The 16,338-nt window shown below is 50.9% G+C and overlaps 1 protein-coding gene across 1 annotated transcript in view; it reads right to left on the bottom strand.

Moving 5' to 3' along the window:
- Window positions 1-2,048: 2,048 nt before the first annotated feature.
- Window positions 2,049-16,338, bottom strand: part of Clstn3 (calsyntenin 3) — a 33,584-nt gene continuing 19,294 nt past the window's right edge. The window contains exons 13-18 of the mRNA XM_075982826.1: window positions 14,078-14,304; window positions 13,423-13,593; window positions 12,338-12,483; window positions 11,797-11,932; window positions 5,636-5,838; window positions 2,049-5,301 (exon numbers count right to left, since the gene is read on the bottom strand). Coding sequence (XP_075838941.1) covers window positions 5,161-5,301; window positions 5,636-5,838; window positions 11,797-11,932; window positions 12,338-12,483; window positions 13,423-13,593; window positions 14,078-14,304 — 1,024 coding nt within the window. The 3' untranslated portion in view covers window positions 2,049-5,160. The remainder of the gene's footprint in view (window positions 5,302-5,635; window positions 5,839-11,796; window positions 11,933-12,337; window positions 12,484-13,422; window positions 13,594-14,077; window positions 14,305-16,338) is intronic.

The raw sequence follows: 16,338 nt of genomic DNA, 5'->3' as shown, positions 1-16,338 counted from the left end.
GGTGCTAGAAAACCCACTTGTCGCACTGGGCAGCAGCATAGCAAAGCTCAGGGCTACACACTGATGGGGCATTCTTATTTGGTGACTTCTTAGAACTTTCTTCTGGAGGAATTGTCGCTGATGTCCTCTGGATGAGTATGTCACGACTCACGCCAGCTGAGCGTCTTTTGCTTTCTCTGGTCTTGGGAGGGGGGCTGACACCACACTGCAGAACTCAGCAGACTTCCCTCCCATAATAGGCTTGCATGCCCTTGGCATTTTGCTCATCCACACCGGACTCTGTTGACTTATCAACAGACCTTAGCAAGTGCCTGAGATAATCTCTTGAAGGAGAAAGGGTGGGACCAAGGAAGCTTAGTCGGTAAGGACCATTGGGCCAGTAATTTAGGCAGAGCCAGCTCCACGGGGACAGGTGGCGTGAACAGCTCAGGTCCACCTTGGGCTTGGCACTCTGGAAGTACAGTCGCACTGTTGTCTAAAAGCTGTCGCCGCCGTGCCTTCTTTTGGACTGACTTTCCCTCTCCAGAGTGCAGCGGAAGGAGAGGAGATGCTTCACCGTGGCCTAGCAACAAATCGAGGTATTCTCCGATTGGCTATCAGACCTGTTAACAGCCTCTCCTCCAAGCCAGCCACATTGCAACCTACCACGGAAAAGGAAGGAAAATACCAACTGATGAAGGAAATAGGAGGAGCTGGAGGAATGGGGGTCATGTCTTAGAGCCTGAAAATTGAAAGAGAGGTTCCCTCATCCTTGTGGACTAGAAGGCACAGCCTGCAGACACAGGCTTCTTCCTATTTCTCTGACAGAGCCAGCTCCAGTATACCCCAGAGTCTCCATCCCCCTCCTTCTACCCACTGTCTCTAAATTTAGAGCTTTGTCGGTCCTCTTCTTGTAGCATGAGGGTATTTTAAGCACTCTCGGGATGATGTCGCAAGAGAGGCGATAACTCTAGCACCATGGAGGCAGATAAAACAGCTCCTCCTTGCTGCCTGCCAAGGGCTTACCCATCACCCTCACACCTACCTCCCTTCCCCATGCCTTCCTCTCTCTCAGGAGGCAGCTGGAGAGAGAGAGAGAGAGAGAGAGAGAGAGAGACAGAGAGAGAAAGAGAGAGAGAGAGAGAGAGAGAGAGAGAGAGAGAGAGAGAGAGAGAGAGAGAGAGATCTAAGGGATCCTCACACAACTCAGAGGAAATCCATATTGTGACTGGTTTGGAAGTTTTAATAAATCTACTTCAGAGAGTCCCTGAAAAACTGAAATCTGGAAGGAATCTGAGATCTTCCACAGCTCCTTGAAGAGGAGGAGCCAACTTATTCTTAACCCTTCCCAACAAAGCCCCCAAGGTGAGGGCTGATTGGCTGAGAAGCTCAAGGGTTCCGATAAGCCCCAAAGTGCAGTGTGAATCTAAGGCACGCCTCCACTGAACTTGCGTCCTCACGCCCTGATGACACCAAGGCAAGTTTCCAGGGCTCTGGTTTGGTAACGCTAAGAAAGACACACTTTGCTCTTGAACTAGTGGTTGACGCACCTGCCTCTACAGTGAGGCTTCCCAAGAACTCGGAGTTTCATCATGGAGTAAGCTAAGTAATTTTCACAGTCATGAGTGGACTTAGGAAGGAAAGAGCCTCCCACTGCAGGAGGAAAATTTGAGTGCAGCCAAGGAAAATGTGCTTGCTGTTTCTAATTAAATTGGAACTAGGTGAACTTGCCCAGCCAAACCTGAGATCCTGGGGCTTTGCCAGATTCTTTAAGGGAGGTTAGGGAGGTTAGGGAATATTACAGGAGAGCTTGAGCAAGAAATAAAGACCCACTTGGACTCTTGCCTGATGCCTTTTCCCTTTTTCCCTGAATCATTGAAGCTGGCATCTTGTCTAATTCTATTCTCTCTCTCTCTCTCTCTCTCTCTCTCTCTCTCTCTCTCTCTCTCTCACACACACACACACACACACACACACACACACACACACACACGAGAAGGGGAGAGCACATGAAAGAGAGAGGGGGTGGGGAGCCCTAGAGAAGTCAGGTAAGAAGGCAATCAAGAGATCAGGAACAAGAATCAGGATATGTAATGGTACAGAATTTACAAAGAATGACTGAAAGTGACAGCTCCAAGGCCCAAGTCACAGCATGAGGGACTCCAAAGCAAATAAAAATAATGGTAAGGCCTGGCTTCTGTCCTTCTGCCTGGGAAGCCTCAGTCTCTAAAATCCAGGGTGAGTGAGGACCAGGAAGTTGACGAGCAGAAAGTTGGGTGCACTAAGTCGGGACCATGGACTCAGACTCCTGTACTCTTTGGAGAGTTTAGATCTTTCAGTTCTCTCCAGCCTCTGGCCTTCACCTTGGCCTTCTGATGGGTGGCCGGAGCAGCTGGAAGTCTGTTTCCCACGGTGCTGTCACAGGTCCTAACAACACTTCAGGGCACCTTCTGGTCCACCTTCCAGCCCCTGGCTTCCCAGGCCAATGGGTCACAAGAGCAGCTCTCCTCCATTACCCCAGTAAGTCTTCTCTGAGTCTGAGGATCACCCACCATTTCGTGCATCATTTTCCGAGCCCCCGGTGTGCACCTGGCCCTACACGAGTTGTAGAGGATACAGGGAAAACACGTGCGACAGCCTCAGAGGACATGCTGTCATGGAGTTGTGACCACAGCGTATCCGAACACAGAAGAGTCTTAGAGGAGGCAACATTTGAATGGACTCTTTGATAATGAGAAGGGCTGTCAGGCAGGAAAGGGGGAAAGACATGACCGGCAGAAGGAGCAATTCATGCAAGAACACAGAGGCAAGAAAGAGCAGTGTAGCTCTAGGAAGTGCCAGTGCTTTGTGTGCCCAGCATTCAGGAGTGCAGGGGTGGTGGTGGCAAAGAAGCCAGAGAGGGAGAGGGGCTAAGAGGCTGCCAGGGCATCTGGGGTTGACTCAACCCATGACAGAAAGGAAGATTCCAAAGAAGGGAATGACATAGGCAGAACTGTGTGTTAGAAAGGCCACTAAGGCCCAGCATTAAAGGTGGACTGGAGTGGAGGAAGACGGAGGGGTTGGGCAGGAAGGAGGCTCCTGGGACCGACCGGGTCAGAGGTGAAGAGCACCAGTCAGCGTGGCAACAGCAGCAGCATGAAGAAGCAATGACAGGTTGTGTCACTCTGTGCACACGGGGATGGGTGAGAAAAAGGAATCTAGACTGTGTGCCAGCTTTCTGGATCAGGACACTGCCAGGGAAGGCTAGGGAGAGGTAACCATGACTGCGGTTTGCAGTTTGGGCAAAGGCAGAAGATGCCAGGCATTCATACCAATAGATAGATGGGAACACAAGAGAGGAAAAGGGCCTGGGTGAGAGACATACACATGGAGTCATCCACATACAGCTGAGGGCTGGAATTGTGAGCTAGGCCCAGGGCACCTGGTAGAAGCGGAACGGAGAATGGAGCATCAGTAGATGAGAAAACTTCAGCTCTACCCCATGATGCTACAAAGGACCATGTAGAACTAGGGAAAGGATAATGCTCTAGATTGCTCGCAGGCTCTTCAGAAAGGAACGACAGTGTGGTTCCCTAATATTGCCTGGGGCAGGAGTAGTACAGGAGGGACGGTGTCCGCAGCAGTGGGGATAGTACAGGGGGGACAGTACATGAGGGACAGTGTCCGCAGTGGCGGGGACAGTACAGGAGGAACAGTACAGGAGGGACGGTGTCCGCAGCAGTGGGACAGCAGTGTCCATAGCAGTGGGGACAGTACAGGAGGGACAGTATCTGCAGCGGCGGGGACAACAGTGTCTGCAGCAGCAGGGACAGTACAGGAGGGACGGTGTCCGCAGCAGTGGGACAGCAGTGACCATAGCAGTGGGGACAGTACAGGAGGGACAGTATCTGCAGCGGCGGGGACAGCAGTGTCTGCAGCAGCAGGGACAGAGAGAACCAGTGGCCCCAAAGATTGTGGACAAACCACAATCTGCCATCCTACCAGTTCTGTGTGAAGAGAGCTAAGGCCATTCAGCAGCCACCTCAGGGGATGAGGTCCCTGGGGCCTGAGTCACGGATTGGTCAGCAAAAATATCTGATCCTTTGTTGCAGACAGCAGAACTGCCGGGCCCTCCCTCAGACCTTCCAGCTGGGAGTCGTGTGCTTGGACTGGGATGTTGAACACGGAGGAGGGACTGGTGCACTGGGCATCTACCCACCCTTCTAGATCATTCTTTTCCAGGACACAGAGGGAAGAAGGCAGCGTGAGTCATGACCCCCCCCTTCCATCTTCCCTTCCCAGGGACCTGAAAACCTAGGGGTTCACACACCAAATGACAGCTAGAGCCAGCCCCACCCTATCACCTCAACCTGCTCAGAGACCGAAAATGACCCCTGAGATCAGAGAGTGCACAATCACACAGACTGGCCACATAGACAGCAGGCTAGGGCTTTTTTTTTTCTGGTTGTTTTATTTGAAAACCCTAGGGTGTGTCCCCACCTTTACCACACCCATCCCCTACCCTCACCCCTGGACATGACAATGCCACACACACACACACATACAAGGCTGTGAGCTGCACGCAGAAACACAGGAGTTGCGCTCACGACAACACTGAAAAAATATACACTATATATAATACACCCGGGGCCCCCACTCCTCCTCCTTCCCCACAACCTAGGCAGAAGCAGGCCATGGAGAAAGGGACAGGGACTGTAGGACCTTGGGACGGCTCAGGCAGGAGAGGAAAAGAGGACAAGAGGAGGAGACTGTGAAGAGGGAGGAGCAGGGATCCCCAGAGTGAAGTGGGAATAGAGGCGAGGGATCCTTAAAGGAAGCGGGAGGCCCAGTGTCAGGACAGAGTAGGGAAGGGCACAGCAGCTGGCTCCTAACCAATCCCACGCCCACCTCAACCATGGCTGCGATGTCCCCCTCCCCAGTGCAGGGTTTCCTCCATAGGTGGGTTACAGGACAGCCAAAGTCATCCAGCGGCTCTCTACTCTCCCAGTGCAGCCAGCTGGGGCAGGCTGGAGGAGGGCAACCCCTGTGGGGCCCGCTGGGGTTCTGAGATTCAGGGAGCACTCCGCGTGCATAAGAGCTCTTTCTCCTCTTGGTCTCTCTTCTCTCGGAATGCCTCTCTCCCTTTCTTTCCTGGGTGCCTGTCTCCCCAGGGCAGGCCTCTCTCTAGGCAGAGTTGCAGCCTCAGTAGCGGTGTGGGGGGCTCTCAATGATGCGTCTCTCGTCGCTGCTGGGGGAGTCAGCGGCCTCTGAGTCACTGCTGTCCTCTTCCTCTTGCTGGCCACCAGCAACCCCTGCCACACCGGCCTGCTGGTTCTGGTAGGACTGCACAGGACAAAAGCAGAGAGAACAAGAGCTCAATAGCCCACCCACAACCAGAGCCTCTTCTTGAAGACATGTGTGCATGCACACACACACACACACACACACACACCATCCCGAGCCTCTCCTTGAAGATGCGTATGCACACAGGCACCATCCAGAACCTCTCCTTGAAGATACATGCACACATCATCACGTACCCCTCCCCATCTCTTCCCCTGTCTCATCCTTCCTCCTCCATGCTCTCAGCAGCTAAACCAAGAGCTTTCTCCTGGGGCCTGGGCCTCACCAGGGGTATCTGCTGTAGCTGCATCCCTCATTTCTCCAAGGCACTCACCTCCATGGGGTTCACGATAATCGTGAGAGCAGAGTCATCCCAGAAGAGATCGGGGTCTTTCGGGTCAGTGGAAGCCCCTGAGGGTCCTCCAGTTCCCGAGACGCGGCGGTGAAGGGAGTGGATCCGCATGAGGCCCAGGATGACCATAAGCACCAGGAAGCCCACACAGACCACAATGATGAGAGTCGCAGCACTGGGGACCACTGTGGGGAGAACAAGGGGTCGGGTGAACACAGCACACCAGGGAGATTCAGGCACAGGAGCTGTAGGGAAGAGACTGCTCAGGGGAAGAGGCCTGGGAAGAGAAGACAGCCCTTGCGGAGGTCTCAAGGAAGTGACTAGCCGGAGAAACTGAAGAAAAACAGACCCCACCAGAAGAGTCAACAGGAAGGAAGGGGAAAAGGCTGCTGTCGAAGGTCAAAGACACAGCAGGGAAGAGAGATGAGCAAGGAGAGGAGGGTGGTGTGGAGAAGGCTCCCAGCCTAGTGCTGCCTTGAGCAGTCATGTTGTCTCTGGATGGAAGACAAAGACTGAAAACACGAGATCAACAGCCTATCCACCATCGGAGCCTCTCCTTGAAGACGTTGTCTTTCTGTCTGGACCTTCCCCACGGACCACCTATTTCTCAGAGGGAAAGAGGGGAGCAGTTACAGGGGATTGGCTGGGATGAGAAGAGAAAGAACTCTCAGCTTAGCCTGCTGACCAAAGCGGTTGCTGCCCCCAAGACTAGGGACAGATTCCTATCTCAAAGAATGGCCCCTTCACTTACCCACCTGGTCTGAGCTCACTTCTATTCCGTGACACCTCCCTTCTCCTTGGAGGGTTGAGGTTCCTGGTCCTGCGGGGCTTCTGCTCCTTCCCAGTCTCCCCCTGAGGTGTCCTGACTTCCACCTCTGCTCCCCCAGGCCTCCTGCCCTGTAGCCTCATTCTGATGCCCAGGTTCAGGGGTGCATGGACTCTCACAGGCAGTGAGAAACAGAAAGGTACATTCACTCTCACACGGACCTTGGAGCTGATGGTGGAAAAACAGATGTGCATACAGAGGCCCATGCCAATGAGGAGTGAGTGGGCACACAGCTGAACAAACAGTGCCATGCCCCAGATCCCAGCCAGGCCCCTAGTGGTCCACACGCCTGCCTGGACCAGCCACCTAGCAGCCTGCTCACTCAGTAGGAGTAACGGGAGGTGTGTCAGAGTCTCTAGCACAGCACCGAAGAGCCGTAGAGGCAGGCTCACCAAACTCCCGACCAGCTGGGCAAGCCAAGCAACCCCCTGAAGGAAGACAAAAGCACCACAGGCATGGGCCCTGAGAGCCACACGACAAGCAGCCATGAACACAACCTGGGCCCCCTTCTGCACACACACACACAGCACGCGGAGAAGCATGAGGAGCCACAGCAGGGGAGCTGCAAACCCCTGAGCCAGCAAGTGGAGGAAGAGAACCCACAGGTATTCTCCCAAGCCCAGAGCCCTCTTGGGCAGCTGGATCACTACTTGCCACATGGGTTCACACTTCTCTTCACACCTGAGGAAGTCCTGTGGCTGAAAGTGTGTGTGTGTGTGTGTGTGTGTGTGTGTGTGTGTGTGTGTGTTGTGTGTGTGTGTGTGTGTGTGTGGTGTGTGTGGTGTGTGTGTGTGTGTGTGTGTGTGTGTGTGGTGTGTGTGTGTGTGTGGTGTGTTTCACAGACACACAGCGACTAGCAGTCATACAAGCAAACCGTACATGAATGTCGTATTGCAACTCAGCCTCTAATTGACCCGCATCCTAAAACTCACACATTAAGAAACAGAACAGCATAGAGGAGACAGCGTAAGAGCCCCACACCCAGCTACAGACCCCTTTTGCCAGCAGCCAAGCATGTACACACAGCCACCACTCCAGGACCAACCAGGTTAAGTGGAAAAAGGCTGCTGGGGCTGTCCCAGCCACCACATACTTCCCTGCGGCCGCCCTGATGGCTCTCTGACAAGCTTGTTCACATCCTGACATGACCCACGGCCCATATGGGACCACTTGCCAAATAGAGCTAACTCTGCGGGGGCAGGGCCGGCAGACTCACTAGGCACTGGCTCCCAGGCAAAGATGGGCCTGGTTGGATCAGCATTTCTCAACTGCTTGGGCATGGAGGAGGAAGGGGAAAGGGGACAGAGCTTCTTTTTCTGTGCACGTGCCCCAAATAGCCCCCCACAGGTTTCCAGGTCAATGGACAAGCAGATGGCCCCTGTGGCCAAGCCTAGTCAATCCCACTTTCAGAATGCAAGCCACAGTAGGTGACTTTGCACTGATGGGGGCCATAAAATGAACCCAAATCAGATGCATTTGTACCGCTGAGGCCATGACGTAATGAAGGAAACGATATGCCATGAACACAAAGTGGCTTCAAGAAAGACAAAACGCAAACACTCCAGCTGTAGACCAACAGTTCTGACTCATTAGGATTCATTCAGTAGGCTGGGAGAATGTTTCAGTTAGCCACAGACTTCAGAAAGCCCATCAGATCTCGCGGCATTAGATCTACGTGGAGAATTCTGGCCTTGAGTGACCGCTGCAGCCAACATTAAGGGGTGTTTAGCAAATGGTTCATGAGACCTTAGTGACACAGTTGAAAGCCCTGTCCACAGCCGAACATAACGCCACCCCTTGATGAAGAAAGCAGCTCAGAAGAGATGACTTTCTGCTCCCAGTGCCTACGCTGGGACTGCACAGGTCCTTCAGGCTCCTTTTGGCTTTAGCTCCCAGCTCAGATTTCGACTCTGGCACAGCGCTGCAACCACACCACAGCTCACAGGAGACATTTGATATAAATGGACACCAGGTCCGGCTTCATTCATCTCCTTCTCCTCACACCACTGACCCTTCTTCCTTGCTTCCTAGTTATTTCTCTTTTAGGTACTTTGGCTTTGGTTTGTTTGGTTTGGTTTGGTTTCATGAGATGGCATATCGCTTTGTTGCCTGGAGTTGGCTTGGATTCCTGGGCTCGAGTAATCCTCCTGCCTCAGCTCTAGGAGACTGGAAATATAAGGACACAACACTGTGCCAATCTTATTTCTCCCCCTCCTTCTTTCCTTTCTTTCAGTCATGGACCCTGAAGAAATTATTCATCTTTTTAGAAGGAATTCTCTTTTTTCTTTTGTTTTTTTGTTCGTTATTTCATTATACAGGGTTACCTAAGGCTCTTTTCATGCAAGTGCATAATGTATGTTGAGAATAGTCACCCCAATATCCTTTCCATTCTACCCCATCACCCGAGTTAGTCCCTTTCTTCCCTCAGACAACTTCAACTCTTCTTCCGCATCATCACCGTGTTCTTTCTAATAAGATTCCTCTGCATAGCTTTCTGTGGTGCTTCAGGTACTCAGAAAAAGCAAAGTAGAGAAACGGCTCCCAAACGGCTGAGCAATAGGGTTACATGGCGATCTTTAAAGTTAAACACTGATAGAATGGACAAGATGGCCCCGCAGGGAAAGGCGTTTGTCTAGCAAGTCTGGTACCTGAGTTCACTCCCTGGACAGCATGTCAAGACAGAGGGTGACAACCGGCTCCACAAAGTCGTCCCCTGACCTCTGCCACATGTGCCCACATACACACTTCAAACACACACACAAATACACAACAATAATAATTTTAAAAATTAAGTAAAATAAAAACCATTGATACCTGTCTCTCATCAATCTGGGGTGTCAGCCACCAAGAGATTTCTGAGTTCCCCTTGTGACGCATGTGAAACAGTGTGGGAGGTGGTAGCGCAATGTCTTCAACATCTTGTCTCGCTCCTCAACTGCTCTCAAGTCCTCATTGTCTACCATGCTTCTCCGGCCTGCCTGGGCTTGTTACTCTCCAGAACACAAGTGCAAACTCCACGCATGTCACAGACTCCTCCTTGACCATTCTTATCCACCCCCCCCCCGGGATCTCTTTTGTCTGATGCATAAAAAAGCTGCAGGGAAATCAGCCTCTGTCCTTGGAGGAGATGATACAGCTATGTCTACTCTCATCTACATCCCCCTCTCCTCGGCGTCCCCTCCACCTGAGATGGTAGAGCTACTCCTACTGCAGCTTTAAAGCAGTTTAGCATCACGAAGCCCTAATCCTGCACAGCAGGGCTTGGACTTGGGAGGTGAAGGGGAGCGAACACCTTGGTGTCAGAAGCAGTGTATGGAACAGGTTTGGTAGGTGGGAATGAAGTGTGTCACCTGGTGAGCTCAAGCTAGCTTACTCACAAATGACCCAGGAAAATGGTGACCTCTGTGCCTACTAGGGCCAAAGTAAAGGAAGCGGCGAGGAAGGTAGGTGGCTGCTGTCCACTGAAATCCCAGCAGGACATAAGGCTGGATGTACGTCACAGAGGGACATGGCACACAGCATCAGAGCAGCCCTTCCAGAGCAGGGGGATGAGGGATGACACTGTCTGTGGAGCCAGCCAGGACAAGGCACTCTGGGCAGAAGCCCTGAGCAATTAGAACAAGGACACCCTGCCTGGGACCTCAAACCAAAGAGGAAGGGGGCTGAGATCACAGCGATGGCCCCCAGATCTAGTTTGAGCCTACTCCTGGGAGCAGAGCCTGGCATCCAGCCCAACAAAAAGTTTGTGAGGTGACCTAGTGGCCGTGAGCTCCTCAGGGAATTGCCTAAGGAGCCTGTGACCTCTGGCTGCTTTTCAGAAGTGACAGTCTGTGGCCTTTGGGGTAGAGTTAACACTTAAAACATTGACATGATCTCCAGAGCCAACCCTGACAGAAACGAATAGCGAAGTTGGCTAACTTCACTGGGCCAAAAGCAAGGTGTGTCCCAAAAGTGAGAATAAGTAAACACACCTCCAAACAGGCTCTGAAAACAATTCTAAGAGGGTCCCCAAAGTCACTTTCAGCAATGTACCACCGTCGTTCAGATTTTAATAACTTAGGACAAGACTTATTTTATATTATGAAGTGTAACATGTTATAAGATAGTGTGATGTCAACCTTATAGTAGATAGATAGATAGACAGATAGACAGATGATAGATAGATAGATAGATAGATAGATAGATAGATAGATAGATAGATAGATAGATGATAGATAGATAGATGATAGATAGATAGATAGATAGACAGATAGATGCATGAAATACAGTAGAAACATAACATGCCTCAAAAGGTGGGTAGCCTCAATCTGACAGAAGCAGAGCTGATTTTTTTCTTTATACTCAGGCTTTCTCCTCCCGTCTTTTATTTTTTCTTTTGTAGTTAGGCAACTCTTAGTATTAGAAAACAAATGCTGAGCCACTGATAAAGTGAACCATCACCAGTGGGCAAGACTCCCCCATCCAAAGAGAGCATTAGGCATGTGTTGGTTTAGAAATGTCCTTGGGATTTTACATAGAACATACAATTACATGTTTAATAGTGCCTACTCTTTCCGGGAGGGGGGTAGCTATCCTGTAATTCTTTCTTTGTATTGCATTTATTTATTTATTTGGTGTGTGTGTGTTAATGCATATCCCACAGTACATGTATAGCGGTCAGAACCCAACTTGCAGGAGTCAGTCTCTCTTTTTACTGTGCAGGTCCCAGTGCTTAAACTCAAACTCAGGTCATTAGACTTGATAGCCAAGTGTCTTTGCCTGATGAACCATTTTGCTACCCCCCTCATTGTTCTTCTTTTGTTCTCTCTCTCTCTCTCTCTCTCTCTCTCTCTCTCTCTCTTCTTTTTAATAGACAGATCTCACCAATGGCCTAGTCAGGCTTCCCTCCTGTCTGTGCCAGCCTCTTGAGTGCTGGCATCCTAAGGATGCACCACCACACATAACTCCTAAATGTCCTTTATACCCCTAGTAGCATCTTCAGGTAGTGCCAGTGTGCTACAGGCACCAAATAAGTAACTTCACTACAGAAGATCTCTAGATCCCAGCTAACTAGACTCTGGCAGCAGGAAGGGCAGCAAGAATAATAAAATGCCTACGCACCACACTGCCTTGTGATTCCAAGCTTGAGCGCCCTGCACTGACTCAGGATTCACCTTCACAGTGGGGTTAACCGTCCAGGGGGATGCAGAGGTGACCCCACAGCCATCACTAGGGCAGGTACCACAGAAAGCAGAATCTACTGCCTTGCCCTCCTTCGTTCCCAAGGATATAGGGATGGGGTCATGCCACACTCCTCGTCCCCACTCAGCTTACGTACTGGAGTTCCGGTGGGAGCTGGCCAGGCTGTGTCCAGCCATCTCAGGAGGAGGCTGGTGACCCCGGTGCAGGAACTGCTGTGAGCTGAGAACATGGCTGGGGTGGGCCACCCGGTTCATGCTATGCAGGACGTTGACCTAGGGAACGGGAAGGCTTTTGAGGTACAACCGCTTCTTCCCAGGGCCTGTTCCACCCCCTCCAAGCTCACTCGGTACTCCCATCTCTCTCTCATTTGGGGTGGGGCTCATACCACGTAATATGTGTGGGGATCAGAGGACAACTTGCAGGAGACAGTTCTCTCTGTCTGCCATGCGGGTTCTGAGGACCGACTTCAGACAGGCCACTGGGCTTAGCAGCGAGTCTTATCACCCTAACTATCACCTCACGTTCCCTCCTTCTCTTCCTCCTCCACCTGTCATGAGTCTAGGAATCTTCAACGCAACAAAGTCCCTGTCCATCAAGCATCTCTCTGAGTCCAGTGCATCCCGGCTCTTTGCCAAGAACAGCGGGTGACCTGGAAGGGAGAGGGATCCTCTGGGTACCTCCACGATGAACTCGTTGCTGGAGTAGCGGCCATTCATCTCCGAGCAGGAAAGCCTGAATTTCCTGGCATACAGGGCGGCTCCATGCCGAAGCTGATACCGAGCTTGCCTCAGGATCTCTTCATACACAGTGATGGTCTCCACCCCTGGGGAATAAGGAGACAAGCTCAGTGGAGAGGCCAGCGAAGGGAGGTTCAGGGCAGCACCCTGTCTCAGGCTCCAACCAGTTGACAATGCAGTGGGAAGGCTGGTTAGCCCCATCCCTCAACAGAGACATAAGCTGAAGTCTAGGACTTCCCACACACTCCAATCTACAGGGGTAGAGTAAGCAAAGCCACGTTTGCCTCTCTGCCCTTCTCACCAAGACTTGTGGCTTGAAAGAATCTAGATAGTTATAGAAGAGAAGGTAAAGGCGTCTCCAAGGGAAGGAAGGTAATAAGCAGAAGGGGCCCAGCTTTGGTGGGGCCAGGAATAGAAAGGGACCGGTGTCATCGTTTCCCATTCCCCTCCGGGATGCAGCTGCCTCCAGGAACCACCAAACCATCGCTCCCCACCGTCACTGAGTGAGCCCCTAAAGCTATGGTGGATGCAGGAAAGGACAGATAAACACACCAGAAAGCCACAAGAATCGAAAGCTGGTAGGGGAAGACCGAGGAAGGAGAGCGATGCAGAGATCTGAAGGGAAGGGACATGGAAGTATAACGAGGAGAGGAGGGGAGCCAGGCTCTGGAGAGCAAAGGGGAAGAGATGGCTTCAGAGCCTTTGTCCAGGCACGTGTCCCTCGATCTGGAAGCCAAAGGGCCTTCCAGCTAAGAAGGAACAAAATAGCATTTGACCAACATCCTGGGAAGGAGGAACCATGTGCTTAATCGGGGGAAGGCCACACACACACACACCACACACACACACACACACACACACCACACACGCACACACACACACCGCACACATGCACATCACACACACATGCGCGCACGCACATACGCACAGCACACACACGCACACACATACACAGACGCGCGCATGCACACAAACGTACATACCACACACACGCACACACACGACGCACCCCGGGCCTCACTGACCAGCAATGGTGAGGTAGGCAGATGTGTTGGTGAGCTCCAGGCCTCGCTGCTGCAGGGATGCCGTGTCCAAGAGCAGGCTTTCTCTCTCAGGGTCCAGGTCATCTCCCACCAGAGAAATTTCACAGCCATCCAGGTTGTGTACAATCTCGTCGGACATGCGTGTGTCTGTCACTGTGGGGGGAGTCGGGGTCAAGGTCAGAGCTGTACCCAATAAGGTTCTGAGACCCAGACATGGTCATTGCATGCTGGTCACTCCTCCCCGCTCCCAGGGCCATTCCTTAAGGAAGGTAAACATATCTCGAACCATGCAACATTTTGTTATACTCATGACTTCCCACGGGCTCTGGGTTTTTGTTTTTGTTTTTTTTAATTTTTAGAGACAGGGTTTCTCCGTAGCTTTTGGTTCCTGTCCTGGAACTAGTTCTTGTACACCAGGCTGGCCTCGAACTCACAGAGATCCGCCTGCCTCTGCCTCCCGAGTGCTGGGATTAAAGGCGTGCGCCACCACCACCCGGCTTGGGCTCTGGTTTTTAAGGGTGAGCTGTTGTCAGTCACACTGACACAAGAGAAAGCCTTTCCACTCCATCTCCACAGTCATTCCACTCACAGACATCACTGTTCTCTGGAACGTATCACTCCTTGGGGTTATCCCTACCTGTGCCCTGCCAACTCTCATCTGCTTTGGTCTCCACCTGGTGAGAAATGGAGCAGGTGATCTGAAGATCAGGGAACAAAGGAACCCCTTCGGGTCCCTCAAAGTCTACCGCTGGGCGGGCAAAATGAGCCGTGCCACTCAGAAGGATCTGGGGAGCATCAGGCTGAAGGACCACCACATAGCCTTCCACTTCAGGGATGGAGACACAGGACTCTTCACTGAAGCACCTGCATGAGAAGAGAGGCGACTTGTCACTCCCTGAGAGACCCAGAGACTGCCCAAGCATGACGGCACACACCGTTAATACCAGCACTTGGTGACAGAGGCCTGCGGATCTCTGTGAGTTCAAGGCCAACCTCATCTACATACAAGTTCCAGGCCAACCAGAGATACACAGTGAGACAGTGTCTCAAGAAACAGAAGTCCAGAGTCTGTTTCACACCTCTGAGCTCCCACCTCTGCACCAGAGAACCATTTCAGAGCGAGTGAGGAGAGAAGAGAAGGCAGCATCAACCTCCCTCTACCCATCCCCCACAGCAAAGTCCTTCCTTGTATGGCATTGCTGCAGAAAAAACAAGGGTAAGGTAGCCTCAGCCTACAGGGTGGTCACGTCACCAAGGCTGTAAACCATGGAATGTTTGTCATGTCCTATTTTAGCAAATGAAAAAAATAAAAGAAACTGAATTATCAAAAACATACATACATCGAGATAGTCTTACTATTTCGCATCCTCTTTCTGCTGTTCCACCAAGCATGGTAACACATGTCTGTAATCCCAGCGCTCAAGGGGCTGAGACAAGAGGATTGCAAGTTCAAGGCCAGCCTGGGCTAAGATTCTGTCTCAAGAAATAAACATAAAAAAATTAAATATATAGACATAGTTCTTTACCTAGTGAAAGTTACATGGGTTCAGTAAATTATCTGTCAAGATATGTACCCCTAAATATCCAACACTAAGAGTGGGTTAGAATGGCGTATCTATCAATAATGTCTGTTGATGGGGGGGGGGGAGATGTTCTATCTCCTCTACTGGACATCTGCCCGGACCTGCTCAGCCAACCCACCAGCTATGCTTCGAGACACTCTTCTAGCCCCACCCTGACCCCTCACAGTCTCAAGCTCTTGTTAGCTTATGAAGCATTCTGTCTGTTATTTCCTTAAGTAGCGTTTCTGGTAAGGATAGGATACCAAAGCTTGGAGTCCTGCATGGCACTGCATATCTCTATTGCAGCATTCAGGAGACTGAGGCTGGAGGATTACTGAGTTCAAGGCTACACATCAGAGCACCAAGACAGCCCTGGCTAGATAGCAAGACCTGCATCAAAAAAAGGTATATGATACATAGAGTTTAACAATCCTAGACACTAATTACCAAACAGAAGGATGCTACGGTGATGTAGTGTCGTACATGACACGTTTAGAACAGCATTATTCATGGTGAACTTACTAAAGATTCTTCAGTTCCTGCAATAGAAATATCTCTGTCTACTATATTAAGCTTTATTAAGTAGCTTAATATAGTAAATCAACAATCAATATTTTGGTATCTCTGTTACTAATGACTGTAATCACAGCATGATTATTATCTACTTCAAACATGATTCACTACACTAAAAAAAAATCCTTGGCTCTTCCAGGATACTATAGTTCAGTTCCCAGTATATCATGTTGGGTAACTCTCGCTCCAGGAACACTGATGCCCCCTTCTGGCCTCCAAGAGCACTTGCACACAGGAGCACATGACACGCATACACGTAAGTAAAATAGTTGAAAAGTAGAATTTGGGGAACGTGGTAGTAACTCAATAAAAGAATAACATTCTAACTTGGTGTGATGGTGCACACCTGTAATCCCAGCACTCAGGAGACAGAGGCAGGTGGGTCCCTGTGGTTTCTTGGCCAACTAGTCTACAAATCAAGATCCAAGCCAACCAGTGCTACCTGGGGAGGCTCTATATAAATGCCAGAATAAAATAAATAAACAAATATTGGGAAAGGGAAGGAAGGAAGGAAATACTGGGCCACACAAGCAGTATTTGTTGCAGTCGAGTCTTCAGCCAGAGTCTCACTGAGGACCATGTTTGAAGCCCTGATTTGTACCAGGTAAAATTTCCTTCCCCGTCTCTCACCATCTTCCTGCACCTTCTGCCATGGGACAATGAAACAAGACATCCTTCACCATACACTAGTGCCTCAGTCTCGGCATCCCTCCAGAAGTATTTTATAAATCCCCCAGTTTCGGCTATTCTATCATATAACAAA

Source organism: Microtus pennsylvanicus, chromosome 8 (assembly GCF_037038515.1).
Source record: "Microtus pennsylvanicus isolate mMicPen1 chromosome 8, mMicPen1.hap1, whole genome shotgun sequence".
Lineage (NCBI taxonomy): Eukaryota > Metazoa > Chordata > Mammalia > Rodentia > Cricetidae > Microtus > Microtus pennsylvanicus.
This window is presented reverse-complemented; position numbering and strand designations above follow the sequence as displayed.